Source organism: Phacochoerus africanus, chromosome 3, assembly GCF_016906955.1.
Source record: "Phacochoerus africanus isolate WHEZ1 chromosome 3, ROS_Pafr_v1, whole genome shotgun sequence".
Taxonomy (NCBI): domain Eukaryota; kingdom Metazoa; phylum Chordata; class Mammalia; order Artiodactyla; family Suidae; genus Phacochoerus; species Phacochoerus africanus.
The window spans coordinates 195,602,415-195,614,529 of NC_062546.1; the positions used below are offsets into that span (position 1 = coordinate 195,602,415).

General features: G+C 43.3%; 1 protein-coding gene across 1 annotated transcript in view; it reads right to left on the reverse strand.

The window, feature by feature from the left end:
* Positions 1–381: 381 nt before the first annotated feature.
* The window catches only part of PID1 (phosphotyrosine interaction domain containing 1), a 257,326-nt gene continuing 245,592 nt past the window's right edge, over positions 382–12,115 (reverse strand). Inside the window, exon 3 of the mRNA XM_047773687.1 lies at positions 382–2,547. Within this exon, the coding sequence (XP_047629643.1) occupies positions 2,071–2,547 (477 nt within the window). The 3' untranslated portion in view covers positions 382–2,070. The remainder of the gene's footprint in view (positions 2,548–12,115) is intronic.

Sequence of the window (12,115 nt, forward strand, 5' to 3'; positions counted from 1 at the left end):
GATAGAACCTGTGCCACAGCAGTGACCTGAGCCACAACAAAGACTATGCTGGATCTTTAACCCACGGAGCTGCTAGGGAATTCCTACAAGAGGATTTAAAAAAAAAAAAAAACACAATCGAAGAATTGGGTTACTGATGACCATGTTTTAATGTATTTCTAGTTAGATTTCCCTATTTATTCAATTTGATCAACTTAATCCTTCTCTTCACTTCAAAAAGGAATGACACGGGAGGCTGTGTGGCTCAACAGGTCAAGGATCCAGTGTTGTCACTGCTGTGGTTCCAGTTGCTGCTATGGCATGGGTTCCATCCCTGGCCTGGGAAATTCCACATGCTGCAGGTGTGGCCAAAACAAACAAACACAGGAATGACATATAAAATATGAAACACCTCAGCTTTATTAATGCAAACATATTTTTTATTAAAGAATGAATGCATTTATGCTAAAGAGTAGTTTACATTTGTTGTAAAGCAGCAAGCACATCTCCAAGAGGCGTGTTCCCCTCCTTATGACTCCATGCTTATTCTACATGCCTTAAGACTGGACCCGCACTTGGGGGCACACGTACACACACAAAGGCATACACGGACACACAGGTAACACAGACCAAAAGGCTGACACCACTGCTCTCTGGATTCGGTAAATTCTCATTTAAGGCTTCTGTAAGGTGTCCCAGGGCCCCTAATATTATTACTGGGATTAAAAACAGACTTTCATAAAGGAGCAGCCTTGCCTGGAAAACGAGAATCTGCTCTTGGCCTTAAATGTATGTAATTTAACCAATACTTTCAATGTCCTTCCATGTTGACTCTTCACTTTTATGGTACTTAAAGATCCATAAAGAGAAAACTCAGGCTCTCTTAGTGAGACGCTCTCATTAGAAATACTGAACAAATTGGCAACTCTGACCCTAAGATAGCAACCCAACTGTAAGATAAAAAGGTCAGATTTCCCTTTAGATTCAAATGGACAGAGGTTCACTAGATAAGTCTGGTTTCTGGGACTCATTCCCTGTTCAAGTGCAACGCTGAGTGACCAGGCAAGTCTTCCTTAGTGACACCAAATCGGATTTGAAGCTTGCCATGAAAGATGCATCAAGTAGGACCATCCAGTAAATAAGTTACCATAAATGGGGCTGGAAAACAGGACAGCCTACGTGGAGCTTGTTCACCTGTTGATAACGCATTCCCTTTCTCCATTTTGGTGGTGGTGGTTTTAAATTCTGCTTCGTTTGCTTCTTTCATCTGCTGGGTTCTTTTCTTCCCTTTTGGTGTCCTGCAGTGTAGGCCGAGTCCCCATCCCTGTAGAGATGGTGGAGCGGATTGGAAGGGCAAAGGGGGGCGGATGGGGTGGGAGGAGGAAAGGTCCTATGAGTGGTTGCAGGTATTCTAGGAAAATAGATGAAGCAAATACAATACGAGAGTACTACTGGATACGTGTATGCAATACAAAGCTTTATCTTTAACTGTGGATTAACTGCCAACTATTGGGTTGTTAGTTGTAAAGCTCAAGAAAGGCTGTGCTGACTTGCTTACTGAAGAGAGAATCTGAAACCAGGGGAGAGGAGCTCTCAGGATCAGCCTGAGGTGTCCCTTTATCCAGAGGGCACCTTCCCCCCCACTCGCCAGCATCAGCACTCACCACCTCCCCCCACGGCTAGGGATCCTGTAGGTGCACTGAACATTCTCATTGGGTTTCATAAGGCAAGTTGGAACGGTCCATCAAATAACAGCCACGGAGCATTTGCCTGAGAGTGGTGAAAATCGGCATGGACATCTTCTACAGGGAGGCATTGGCAAATAAGGAAGAAAAAAGAAGAAGAGAATCTAGAACGTTCCTCCCCATCCACACCCCCACCCTCCTCATAGTCACAGCAGCAGATTTCAATGTAACATAATGACTTTAATAATAGATTTCTTTAGATTTAGATTTGCTCTTCTGAATTTAAAAAGCTGGGTCAGCCAATAATTTGGCAGTCTTGTCATCCCAAATTTGAATCATTGCTCATTCATTTATGGTCTTGAATTCCTTGACCCATGCTGCCTTTGCTGAAGCATCCCAAGTTCATTCAGCCATCATCAGATTCCAACTCCTGGGACACCTCTTCAGAGGAGCTGTTCCTGTGGATCCGGCCGTCACTCTTCATACTGTGGAAAGTCTTCTTGAAGGCCTCCATCATGGCATGGGCCAGCTTCTTGGCCTCCAGCTTGCTCTCGCACTCAACAGCGTGGCAGTCCATCTGGTAGGACAGGTCATCATTAATCTCCCTGTAAACCCAGGCAAAGATGTTGGGGCTCACGTTGTGGTCAGCGGTGCAGTAGGCGATGCGAGCCACCTGGAAGGTATCCATGTGCACTGTGGCCTCACCTTTGTGGTCGAGGTGATGGAGCCACACTTGGAATGGCCGGATTTCCAGGAGGGCATTGGCTGGAAAGACATCTTCCCGGGCTAGTGTGTGCTTCTTCCAGAGCTCAATGACTGGCTTTTCTGTGCAGCCTGACAAAAACTGCATGCCTGTAGTGGGGACTTTACCCAGATAGGTAACCTGCAGAAGGAAGAGAAGAAGAAAAAAGGGAGAAGTCAACACTAGGCTCTTGGTCCTAGTTGTTCACCGATGTTCTTAAACAGTCATGTATCATGCTGGAAGGATGGAGAGACACCATTCTGGCTCCCTAAAAGAATAACTATCATCTGGAGCTCCTGTTACGAATCCGATTGGGATCCATGAGGACATGGATTCAATCCCTGGCCTCGCTCAGTGCATTAAGGATCAGGTGTTGCCGTGAGCTGTGACGTAGGTTGCCGGCAAGGCTCAGATCCTGCATTGCTGTGGCTGTGGTGTAGGCCGGCAGCTGCAGCTCCAATTCAACCCTAGCCTGGTAACTTCCATGTGCTGTGGGTATGGATCTAAGAAGATTTTTTAAAAAAGAATAATTATCGTCAGAATTTATATTTTTTCTCCCTAACAAGTTGACCACTTGGCAAAGGTACTGCAGTTTTAAAAATAGGGTTAGAATTCAAAAATTTAATTTCTAGAGAACTGCTCTCCCTCTCCCACCCCTTTTAAAATCAAATCAGAATAAATGCATACAATATTTTCCATAATTTGACATTTCCTTGAAATCATAAATCCACTTGAACCAAACACACATAGAATTTAATGATAGGAAGGAGTCCAAAGGATGTTGCATCTGAAAAACCTTTATTAAACTTATCTCCTAGGAGTTCCTGTTGTGGTTCAGCAGTAATGAATCCAGCTAGCATCCATGAGGATGCAGCTTTGATCCTTCAGATTTGGCATGGCTGGGGCTGTGGTGTAGGTCAGCAGCTTGCAGCTCCAATTCAACCCCTAGCCTGGGAACCTCCCTATGCTCCTCGTACAGCCTTAAAAAGACAAAAAGGAAAAAAAAGAAAAGAAAAGAAATCTGAGCTCCACAGTTCGCCAGGTGGGTAGTTCTGGACAAACTACTAGCCCTTTGCACATGCACAGACACAATTGTGATGTGGAGCAGACATGAAAAGGGAAAACAAGGGTACCACCAAGGACCTGTAGCATTCCTGGAGGGAGTGATGGCAGCCCCCTTGTGAACACGTTCAGGAAGGGATTCAGTGGATTTCAAGGTAGTGGGGCTTCCAAATCCAGATAGAAACCCAGAAGGTCAGATGGTGAAGAAGAAGAAGGAGCAGGAAGGCAAGAGCTGCAGTGGGAAAAGATCTGCTTCCACACAAAGGGCACTTTGGCCTGAACATGAGACAGCCCTAAAGAAGAGACAGAAGGTCCATGACCACCAGGTAAATACAGGCTGAACTTTGAAAGCTGGCCTTACAGGTAGTCTGAGGAGCAGGGCCTTCTCTGCTCTTGGTAGAGGGCCCTTGAGGGTCTAGGGTGCAAAGGGTCCCTGGACCCAACGGAAGCTGTGAGTTTGGAGGACGTGACTGATGCCAGGGGAAAGCTGGATGGGCAGCTCTGCCTCGTGGCAGGAGGCTCAGGCAGGAAGCTGTCATAGCAGCACAACCAGGAGGCAAAGGTGGCCTGAATTCGGAGTGGAGGTGGTGGGAAAGCGCAGGAGGAGACGGGTGGGAAGGATGTTCAGAGATAAATCTGACCACACTCGGCAATACCCTCCAGAGGGGAATAACTCAGACAGACCCTGCAACTGCCTATACACTCCAAGGAGGCCTCTGGTTGAATAGCTCCTTGTCCACATAATAAGAATGGCTTCGTGAAGAAATGCACAAGATCAGGTTCTTGGCTTATAATACTTGCTAAAAATGTGCTTTGTTGCGTATGGTACTTTCTGATATCTTAATTTTTTTTAATAAACTGTTTTTTATTGAGGTGAAATTCACATCACATAATAGTAACCATTTCAAATGTACAATTCAGTGGCATTTGGTAGTCAAAATGTTACACAAGTACCAGCTCTGTCTAGCTCCAGAATATTTTCATCACCTGCAAAGGAGACCCAGAACCCATTAGGCAGATGCTCACCGCTGCTCCCATCCTCCAGCCCCTCCCCCCCAACCCCAATCCAACCACCAATCTGCTTTCCGTCTCTGTGGATTTATTATTCTGGATAGTTCATACAATTGGAATGACAAAATTTGTGACCTTTTGTGTCTGGCTTCTTTCACTTAGCATCATGTTTTCAAGGTTCATCCAAGATGTACCATGTATCAATACCTCATTCCTTTTTCTATGACATCTTTACTTTGGGAATTGGGAAAGCAGATGGAGGAAACCAGCTGCAGTGCTTGAAGGGAAAGTATTCTTTGCTACTGTCCCCTGAAACTACAAATAACTATGTTTATATTGGTTACATTTGTTAGAAACATTCTTCAGAGGGAAGGAATCTCCTTTGATTTGCTTTAATCTCTCTCTCTCTCCTTCACACACACACACACACACACACACACACACACACACACACACACGCGCTTGCCAAGAGGGAGGGAGTGGGATGGAGTGGGAGTTCGAGGTTAGTAGGTGCAACCTATTCCATTTCGAATGGAAAGCAATGAGGTCCTGCTGTACAGCACAGGGAACTCTACCCATTCACTTGTGATAGAACATGATGGAAGATAATATGTGAAAAAGAATATACTGACTGGGTCACTTTGCTCTATAGCAGAAATTGATAGAACACTGTAAATCAACTAAATTAAAAAATTAAAAATTAAAAAAAGGTATACAGTGACTTCCATCATGATATAATTAAAGAAGGAGTTTTTAAAACTTTATTAAAAATTGAGGACTCTCTCCAACAGAAAACAATTTAATGATAGTAAAATGTTGACAACTAAGGCAGAAAATGTATTCCTCTCTTACAAATCTTTCTTACTTAGAGATTATTTAAAACTAAAGACTTTAGGAGTTCCCATCATGGTGCAGCAGAAACAAATCCAAGTAGGAACCATGAGGTTGCAGGTTCGATCTCTGGCCTTGCTCAGTGGGTTAAGGATCCGGTGTTGCTGTGAGCTGTGGTATAAGTCACAGATGCAGCTCAAATCTGGCACTGCTGTGGCCGTGGTGTAGGCCAATCTAATAGCTCTGATTAGACCCCTAGCCTGGGAACCTCCATATGCCCCGGGTGTGGCTCTAAAAAGACAAAAGACAAAAAAACATTAAAATAAAAATGAAGATTTTAAAGGAGATAAAGTTTAATATGGAAGTATGCTTGACAGAAAGGTGGAGCAGAGACTAGTGGCTTTGTGAGGTTAATAAGTCAACAATGAAAGCTACTTAATAACGTGCAGATATTTATAAAGCACAGTTTTAACACACTAAGGTTCAATATAATGTGTAGATATCATCTCTTGGTACTAAACTTGCTCTGAAAATAATATTGACTGAGTGGCCCAGTTTCACTAGTATCACCTAAATAACACACTACACCCCACCAGTAAGGTCCCACATTGCCATTTATACATGTACAGCCAACTCAAGTCACATACTAAATAGTAATAACTAATATTTGTATCTCACTTCAGGCAAAAAGCATTTTGTATCCACTAGATCCACTGACAACCCTGTAGGTGAGAACGGAATGTTATTATCACTAAGCTAAAGACAGGTGGCAGCACTAGGATATACGGTAGAAGCGACAAAAGGTTGGCATTTCAGCAACATTTTGATGATTTGTGAAGAAATCTGCCCAGAAAAGAGAGCCTAAAAAGACACCTGTTGAATTTCTGGTCACTTTGCTATTAGATGAGAGCCATTTCCATGGGGTTTCACTTTTGAAAAATTCATTTTTCCCATCTTTGGAGTGTAAGAGAAATTTTAGCTTTGTATGAGCATCTTAGTTGCAGGGAATCCTCCCCAAGAAAGAATGACATTCGACTGTCTGGCGTTTTTGGAAATGACACTCTTATCTGTGCCTAAGCATGTGTTCAAAATTTATTCTTGTTTTATAACTGTAGAAAGTAAGATTCAAGTCCTAAACTTCTCAGGTAAAATGGAACACAAAAAATAAGGTAATACATTCTATACTTAGATACTTTATAGAAATATATATTTTTCTACTTTATAGAAATATGTATTTCTATTTATACACTCAATAGAATACACATTTATATATTTTATATAAATGCATTTATGTACTTTATAGAAATATACATTTATATAGTAAAATATAAACATTTTTATGAAGTATAAATATGTAGATGGAAATGCTATAAAATTGGGATGTGATGATCTTTGTATGACTCTACATGTAATAAAATTCATTAAAAAATAAAAAATTCAGGGAGAAAAAATAAATATGTATTTACATATCCATATGCATTTATACGTATTTCCTATAAATGTCTTTATAGACTTTATAGAAATATATATTTATTATGTTTATAATAGGCATATTACCTGTTTTCTAAAATGAAAAAAAAAGTATAACCTATGTACAATAAAATCAGAGAAAATAAAACTTAATCTAAAGAAATGCAGACTTTGGGCATTCTGTGAAAAGAGAGGCATGAACATGTTCTGCCAGCACTAATCCTGAATATTCCATTAGCTTCATCTTGCAAAGTGTCACTAAGCCTGCAGATGGAGGAGGGCTGAAAGAATATTAGGCGATGACGCTTCTTGAATGCAATATTGACAAAGGCCAGTGGTGGCACTGACAGTCTGCTGGGCCACCACAACTTAGGTCTGTTCTCCATTGGGGTTTTCAATGGACAGACCTACCCCTGCTCTGAGCACAGACCCAGCATACATGTATCTGAAATACCAGAGAACCACTGATTCTCCATTGGTGGCAGATCCAGCCCTGCTGCTTGTTACTACCAATGTCTTGCCAAGGCTCTTGGTTGAGTCTTCTCTTTTACGAAAGAGTGCTAACCCCACCCAGACCTTCCTAAAGAGTCCTAGACATGACCTGCTCTCAGACCCCCATAACGTGTGGCCAACATGAAACATGAGGCTGGGGTCGAGTTTACCCCACTGGGTGGAGCTTGGGAAGTCAATGAATCTTTGGTCTGTTACCTTTGGGGAGTTGATAACCTGGTCTGAAATCCCATGAGGTTATATAAATACAAAAAAAAAAAAAAGTGTTAAGTTGGCACTTAAAGAAATAAAGGAAAAGAATGATCTGAACACAGAGTTTCCTTAGAAATGGAATAAGAAGAATTCTCTAAATAGAGTTTCCTGGTGTTCCCGTTGTGGCGCAGTGATTAACGAATCTGACTAGGAACCATGAGGTTGTGGGTTCGATCCCTGCCCTTGCTTAGTGGGTTGGGGATCCGGTGTTGCCATGAGCTGTGGTGTAGGTCGCAGATGCGGTTCAGATCCCAAGTTGCTGTGGCTGTGGCACATGCTGGCAGCTACAGCTCCAATTGGACCCCTAGCCTGGGAACCTCCATATGCCGTGGGAAGCAGCCTTAGAAAAGGCAAAAAGACAAAAAAAAATTAAATAGAGTTTCCTTGAAAATGGAATGCAAAATGATAAAATGATGTACAAGACAGTGTCCCCTCAGAATGACCTATTTACATCAGCCCTGTTATCATCCTTTCTGGCTCGAGTTCTAGAATCTCCACTCTGTGTACTTTCCCTTAATAAGTCATTTATTTACAACCTGCCTGCAGATTTCCTCATTCTCCCATTAAGTTCTCCAGAGCCTGGCAATCACCCATAGTGTTGACTATAAGTCACTGAAAAAAACCATTCAGGCTTTACGAAAGTGAAATTCTCTCTTTAATTTTTTATATATATAGTTTAATAGCAATGTGCTTTAGGGAGAACTAGAGTACAAACTTTTTTTTGTTTTTATTAGCCATCTCAAAATACCAAAGATCCAGTTATGCTGCGCATGTAGCCATTCCTTCTGTGGATGTGGGACCACAGAGTATATGTATCTCAATAAATAGAAACCCTAAAGTACTGGGCATTTGCCATGTATCCTTTTATGACAACACTTGCAAGGATTTAACTCTAAATACATAGAGAGAGAGAGACGCTTTCTTGCCACAGTCTTCCTTGTGTGGGCAATTTTCCTTCACACTCCTCTGTGGGAACTTCCTCCCTGTAACTAAGAACACAGGACTCAGTGAGCAAGGCTGCCTGGGGGGGCTGGTTCCACCACCGACATAGCTATGCACCGATGTGGACTCTGTGAATGAGAACCCTGTGATTCTGCCTGTCTGTGAAAGACGTGCATGTCTTCTACATGAATAAGTCCCTTCTGAGCCTCATCCTTAAGAGCCGCAAAGGAGACGAGAAACAACAGAGTCACAAAATTGTTCACTAGACGTCCACAATGATACACAATTTTTTTTTTTCAAGATGCCCCCTCCCAAGGTGCTGGAAACAAAGGGACTTAGAAGATGACAAGAAGATGCTTCCGAAGGAGTAACAACCAGTTGGAAACATGCAATAAATACTGGCATCTTTTCCATGGTTGCAGAGACAGGCATGGGGCAAGAAACTTACTAGGAATGAATCACTCTGCGAGAAATAAACAAACAGAGAGAAAAAATGAAAAGTCTTTCCCCCTGTGTCATTCAATGGCATAAAACCGATGCCCAGACACAGAGGCTCATAATGCGTGTGAATGGGCTTTGCCCATTCCCAGCCGAAGAGGTATTTGCGAATATTCATGGCGTGTGAAAAGTACGGAGGCCAAGGAGCCAAGGGGCCCGCCAGAGTGTCTGCAGCATTCACAGCGTCAGATCAGGAGAGACCAGTGTCCTCAGAATCTCTCTTTCCCACCCTTCAGTTTTCCAACACCCCAGCCAGCTCTCCGTTCATGAATCACCATTCACTCTCAGCTGAGGCAACACAAACCCTAGTTGCCAGACATGCACCCTTCTGGTCAAGCTGGCACTACTCGGCTCCTTCCTCTTGGTGGACAGTTCATCTTTCATTCTAGCCTGAAAAACCCTCACTGAGGACCCTGACCCATCTCACCTTAGACCGAAAGCCAGATGGAAAGGGTAACAACAGGGGTCCCTAACGAAGATGGGAGATGGAGTGGAGGATCATGTAAGAATCGTGGCACCGGTTTCCTGGGGTCTTTAACCTTCTGCAATGCACAAGCCCAGCCTTGCAACTTCAGAAGCCCAGCTTTGGCTCCGTTTAATGAGGCTTCTCTGGGATGACATGTCAAGAACAAAGATTCTCCAGAGGCCTTTCTGGGGATAGAAAAGATCTTGCCCTTCCGTCATGGTCTGTAAGAAGACTTCCTTTCCCCAGGAGACATAAAATAACATGATATGAACACAGGATGGAGAAATCATAACTGGGAATCTTAATGGCCTTTGGTTTACAAGGCAGAAGATGAGAAAAAGAAGAGCTGCTCTTCTCCCTGGGCCAAAAACCAGAGTCACGTTCTTCTCCTCTCGCATTAATCCCCATCTGTACATTTCAGAGAAAGGGGAAAGGACAACATCCTGAGATTTATGTTCCTGGCTTGAATCTACTCCCTCCTTGCTGGTCACACAGGAGCAAGAATTCACTAGGCACTTTGAAGAGTGGAGATGGATCCAACATGCCGGTGACCTAACTAACCATCGACTAACCAAAAACAGATGTAATGCACACCATGACCTTGAACTTGTATAACATGCTTTGAGCTATGAAGATGATATTAAAGAATAAATGCTGAGCGCAGTGAAATCTATGAAGTTATTGCGAGAAAATGAAATTGGGAAGCTTGAGCTTGGAAATTAAATTTCTTTACCTGTATGTTCATTTGGTCAATATTCACTGAGCATATACTAGAAAACCAGGTTATTAGGGAACAAAACCAAGAACGACATTCCAACTACACAGAAGATGCTTATGACTGAGTTGACAGAACTCAGCGATATGTAGGCAAGGATGGCCTCAGGGAGAACAATACGCAAAGGGTTCTGAGAGTGATTCTGATGAATCAGAAGACATCTCTTGGGACCCAAACAGACCCCATTTAGAGTCTGTTCCTTGGATCAAGCTGTGTCCCATGAAGGCTTACTAGTCCTTACACTCATTGTGGTTTGGCTTCCTGAGGTGCTACGGAGGTAGAGGTCCAGGCAGGCCAATGGCTACGGAAGAGTGTCGAGGAAGAGGGAACATGGGTGAGAGCTAGGAAGTCATAGAAATAAGAGACACAAGGCTGACCTTGCCTCCTAAACAACCTAGACCTTCAGCTAGAATGCCAGCAATAGACCACATTAGTCCTGATAACGGGACTGACAAGGTGTCTGGCCTCACCTGAGACTTGTGTTTTCACTCTTCAGATGTTCTGAGCACATCAAACTGACTTGCCTGCATTGACATCTCATAGTAAAATTATAAGCTTTTCGTCTGTTCAACATCTCTGCTGTGCCTTGGTCTTTTCCTTTATTTTGGAGATCCAAATAGGTTTTCCCAGGGTTTAAACTCAAAGTACTGATCATTGTATTGTAATAAATTCCTCATGGTTCAAAGGAATATCATCAGCACTATGGACTTTTAAAGCTAAGTAGCAGCAGATGAAAGATCTGGTGTTGACACTGTTGTGGCTTGGGTCTCTGCTGTGGGGCAGGTTCAGTCCCTGGCCCAGAAACTTCCACATGCCACAAGCATGACCAAAGCTGGGGGCGGGGGGAACAAGAAAAAAACAAGGAAAAAAAAAAAAACCTAAATGGGGCTATTCAGACCAAGCTAACACCATGCCTTTATTGTAGAGATGACAATTCTGATACTTGTCCTAAATCACATAGCTGGTCCCTGAAAGAGCAAGATGTGGAATGAAGGTCTCCATCCCAAGGCCAAGGTTCTTTCCACTGCTCCAATCCCTTCCCCTGAGCAGCATCTGGACCCCTTTTTAAATTCTTTTATCATGTATTTCTCTCTGGGCATTTCTTTTTTTTTTTTTGTCTTTTGTTGTTGTTGTTATTGTTGTTGTTGTTGTTGCTATTTCTTGGGCCACTCCCGCGGCATATGGAGGTTCCCAGCCTAGGGGTTGAATCGGAGCTGTAGCCACCGGCCTACGCCAGAGCCACAGCAACGCGGGATCCGAGCCTCGTCTGCGACCTACACCACAGCTCACGGCAACGCCGGATCGTTAACCCACTGAGCAAGGGCAGGGACCGAACCCACAACCTCTTGGTTCCTAGTCGGATTCGTTAACCACTGCGCCACGACAGGAACTCCTCTCTGGGCATTTCTTTAAGTGTCCACACTTAGACCAGTGTCTGGTCACGGACATGGAAAAGTGACAGACACGCCACCAGGGCTTGGTCAACATTCTAAAATGGGGTTGGAGTCAGAGTCAAACTGCCCTTAACCTGAGCTGTGCTTGTGTGGCTCACGAATTTAAATTAGGATGCTAGCATCCATATTTGACAAAAGGAGACAAGAATGCACACCTAATATTCAGATAAAAGAACTTTGAAATGGTTCTTTACAAAGCAAACAATCACTATTTCAAAGAATAATTCTTTGTCATTATTTCAAAGAGCAAATATTAAACATGTGTTAAGTTGGCCCCCACCCTGCTCTTTGTGGGTCATGTACCAACAGACCAGACAACATGTGATGCAGAATAGTTCTGGGAGCTAGACACCATGGTGGGCAGGACTTGGCACAGCCTTCAAACAAGGCAGTTGGGAGTTTCAAAAGGCCAGCCTGAGAGGCCTGGGCTCAGCTCAG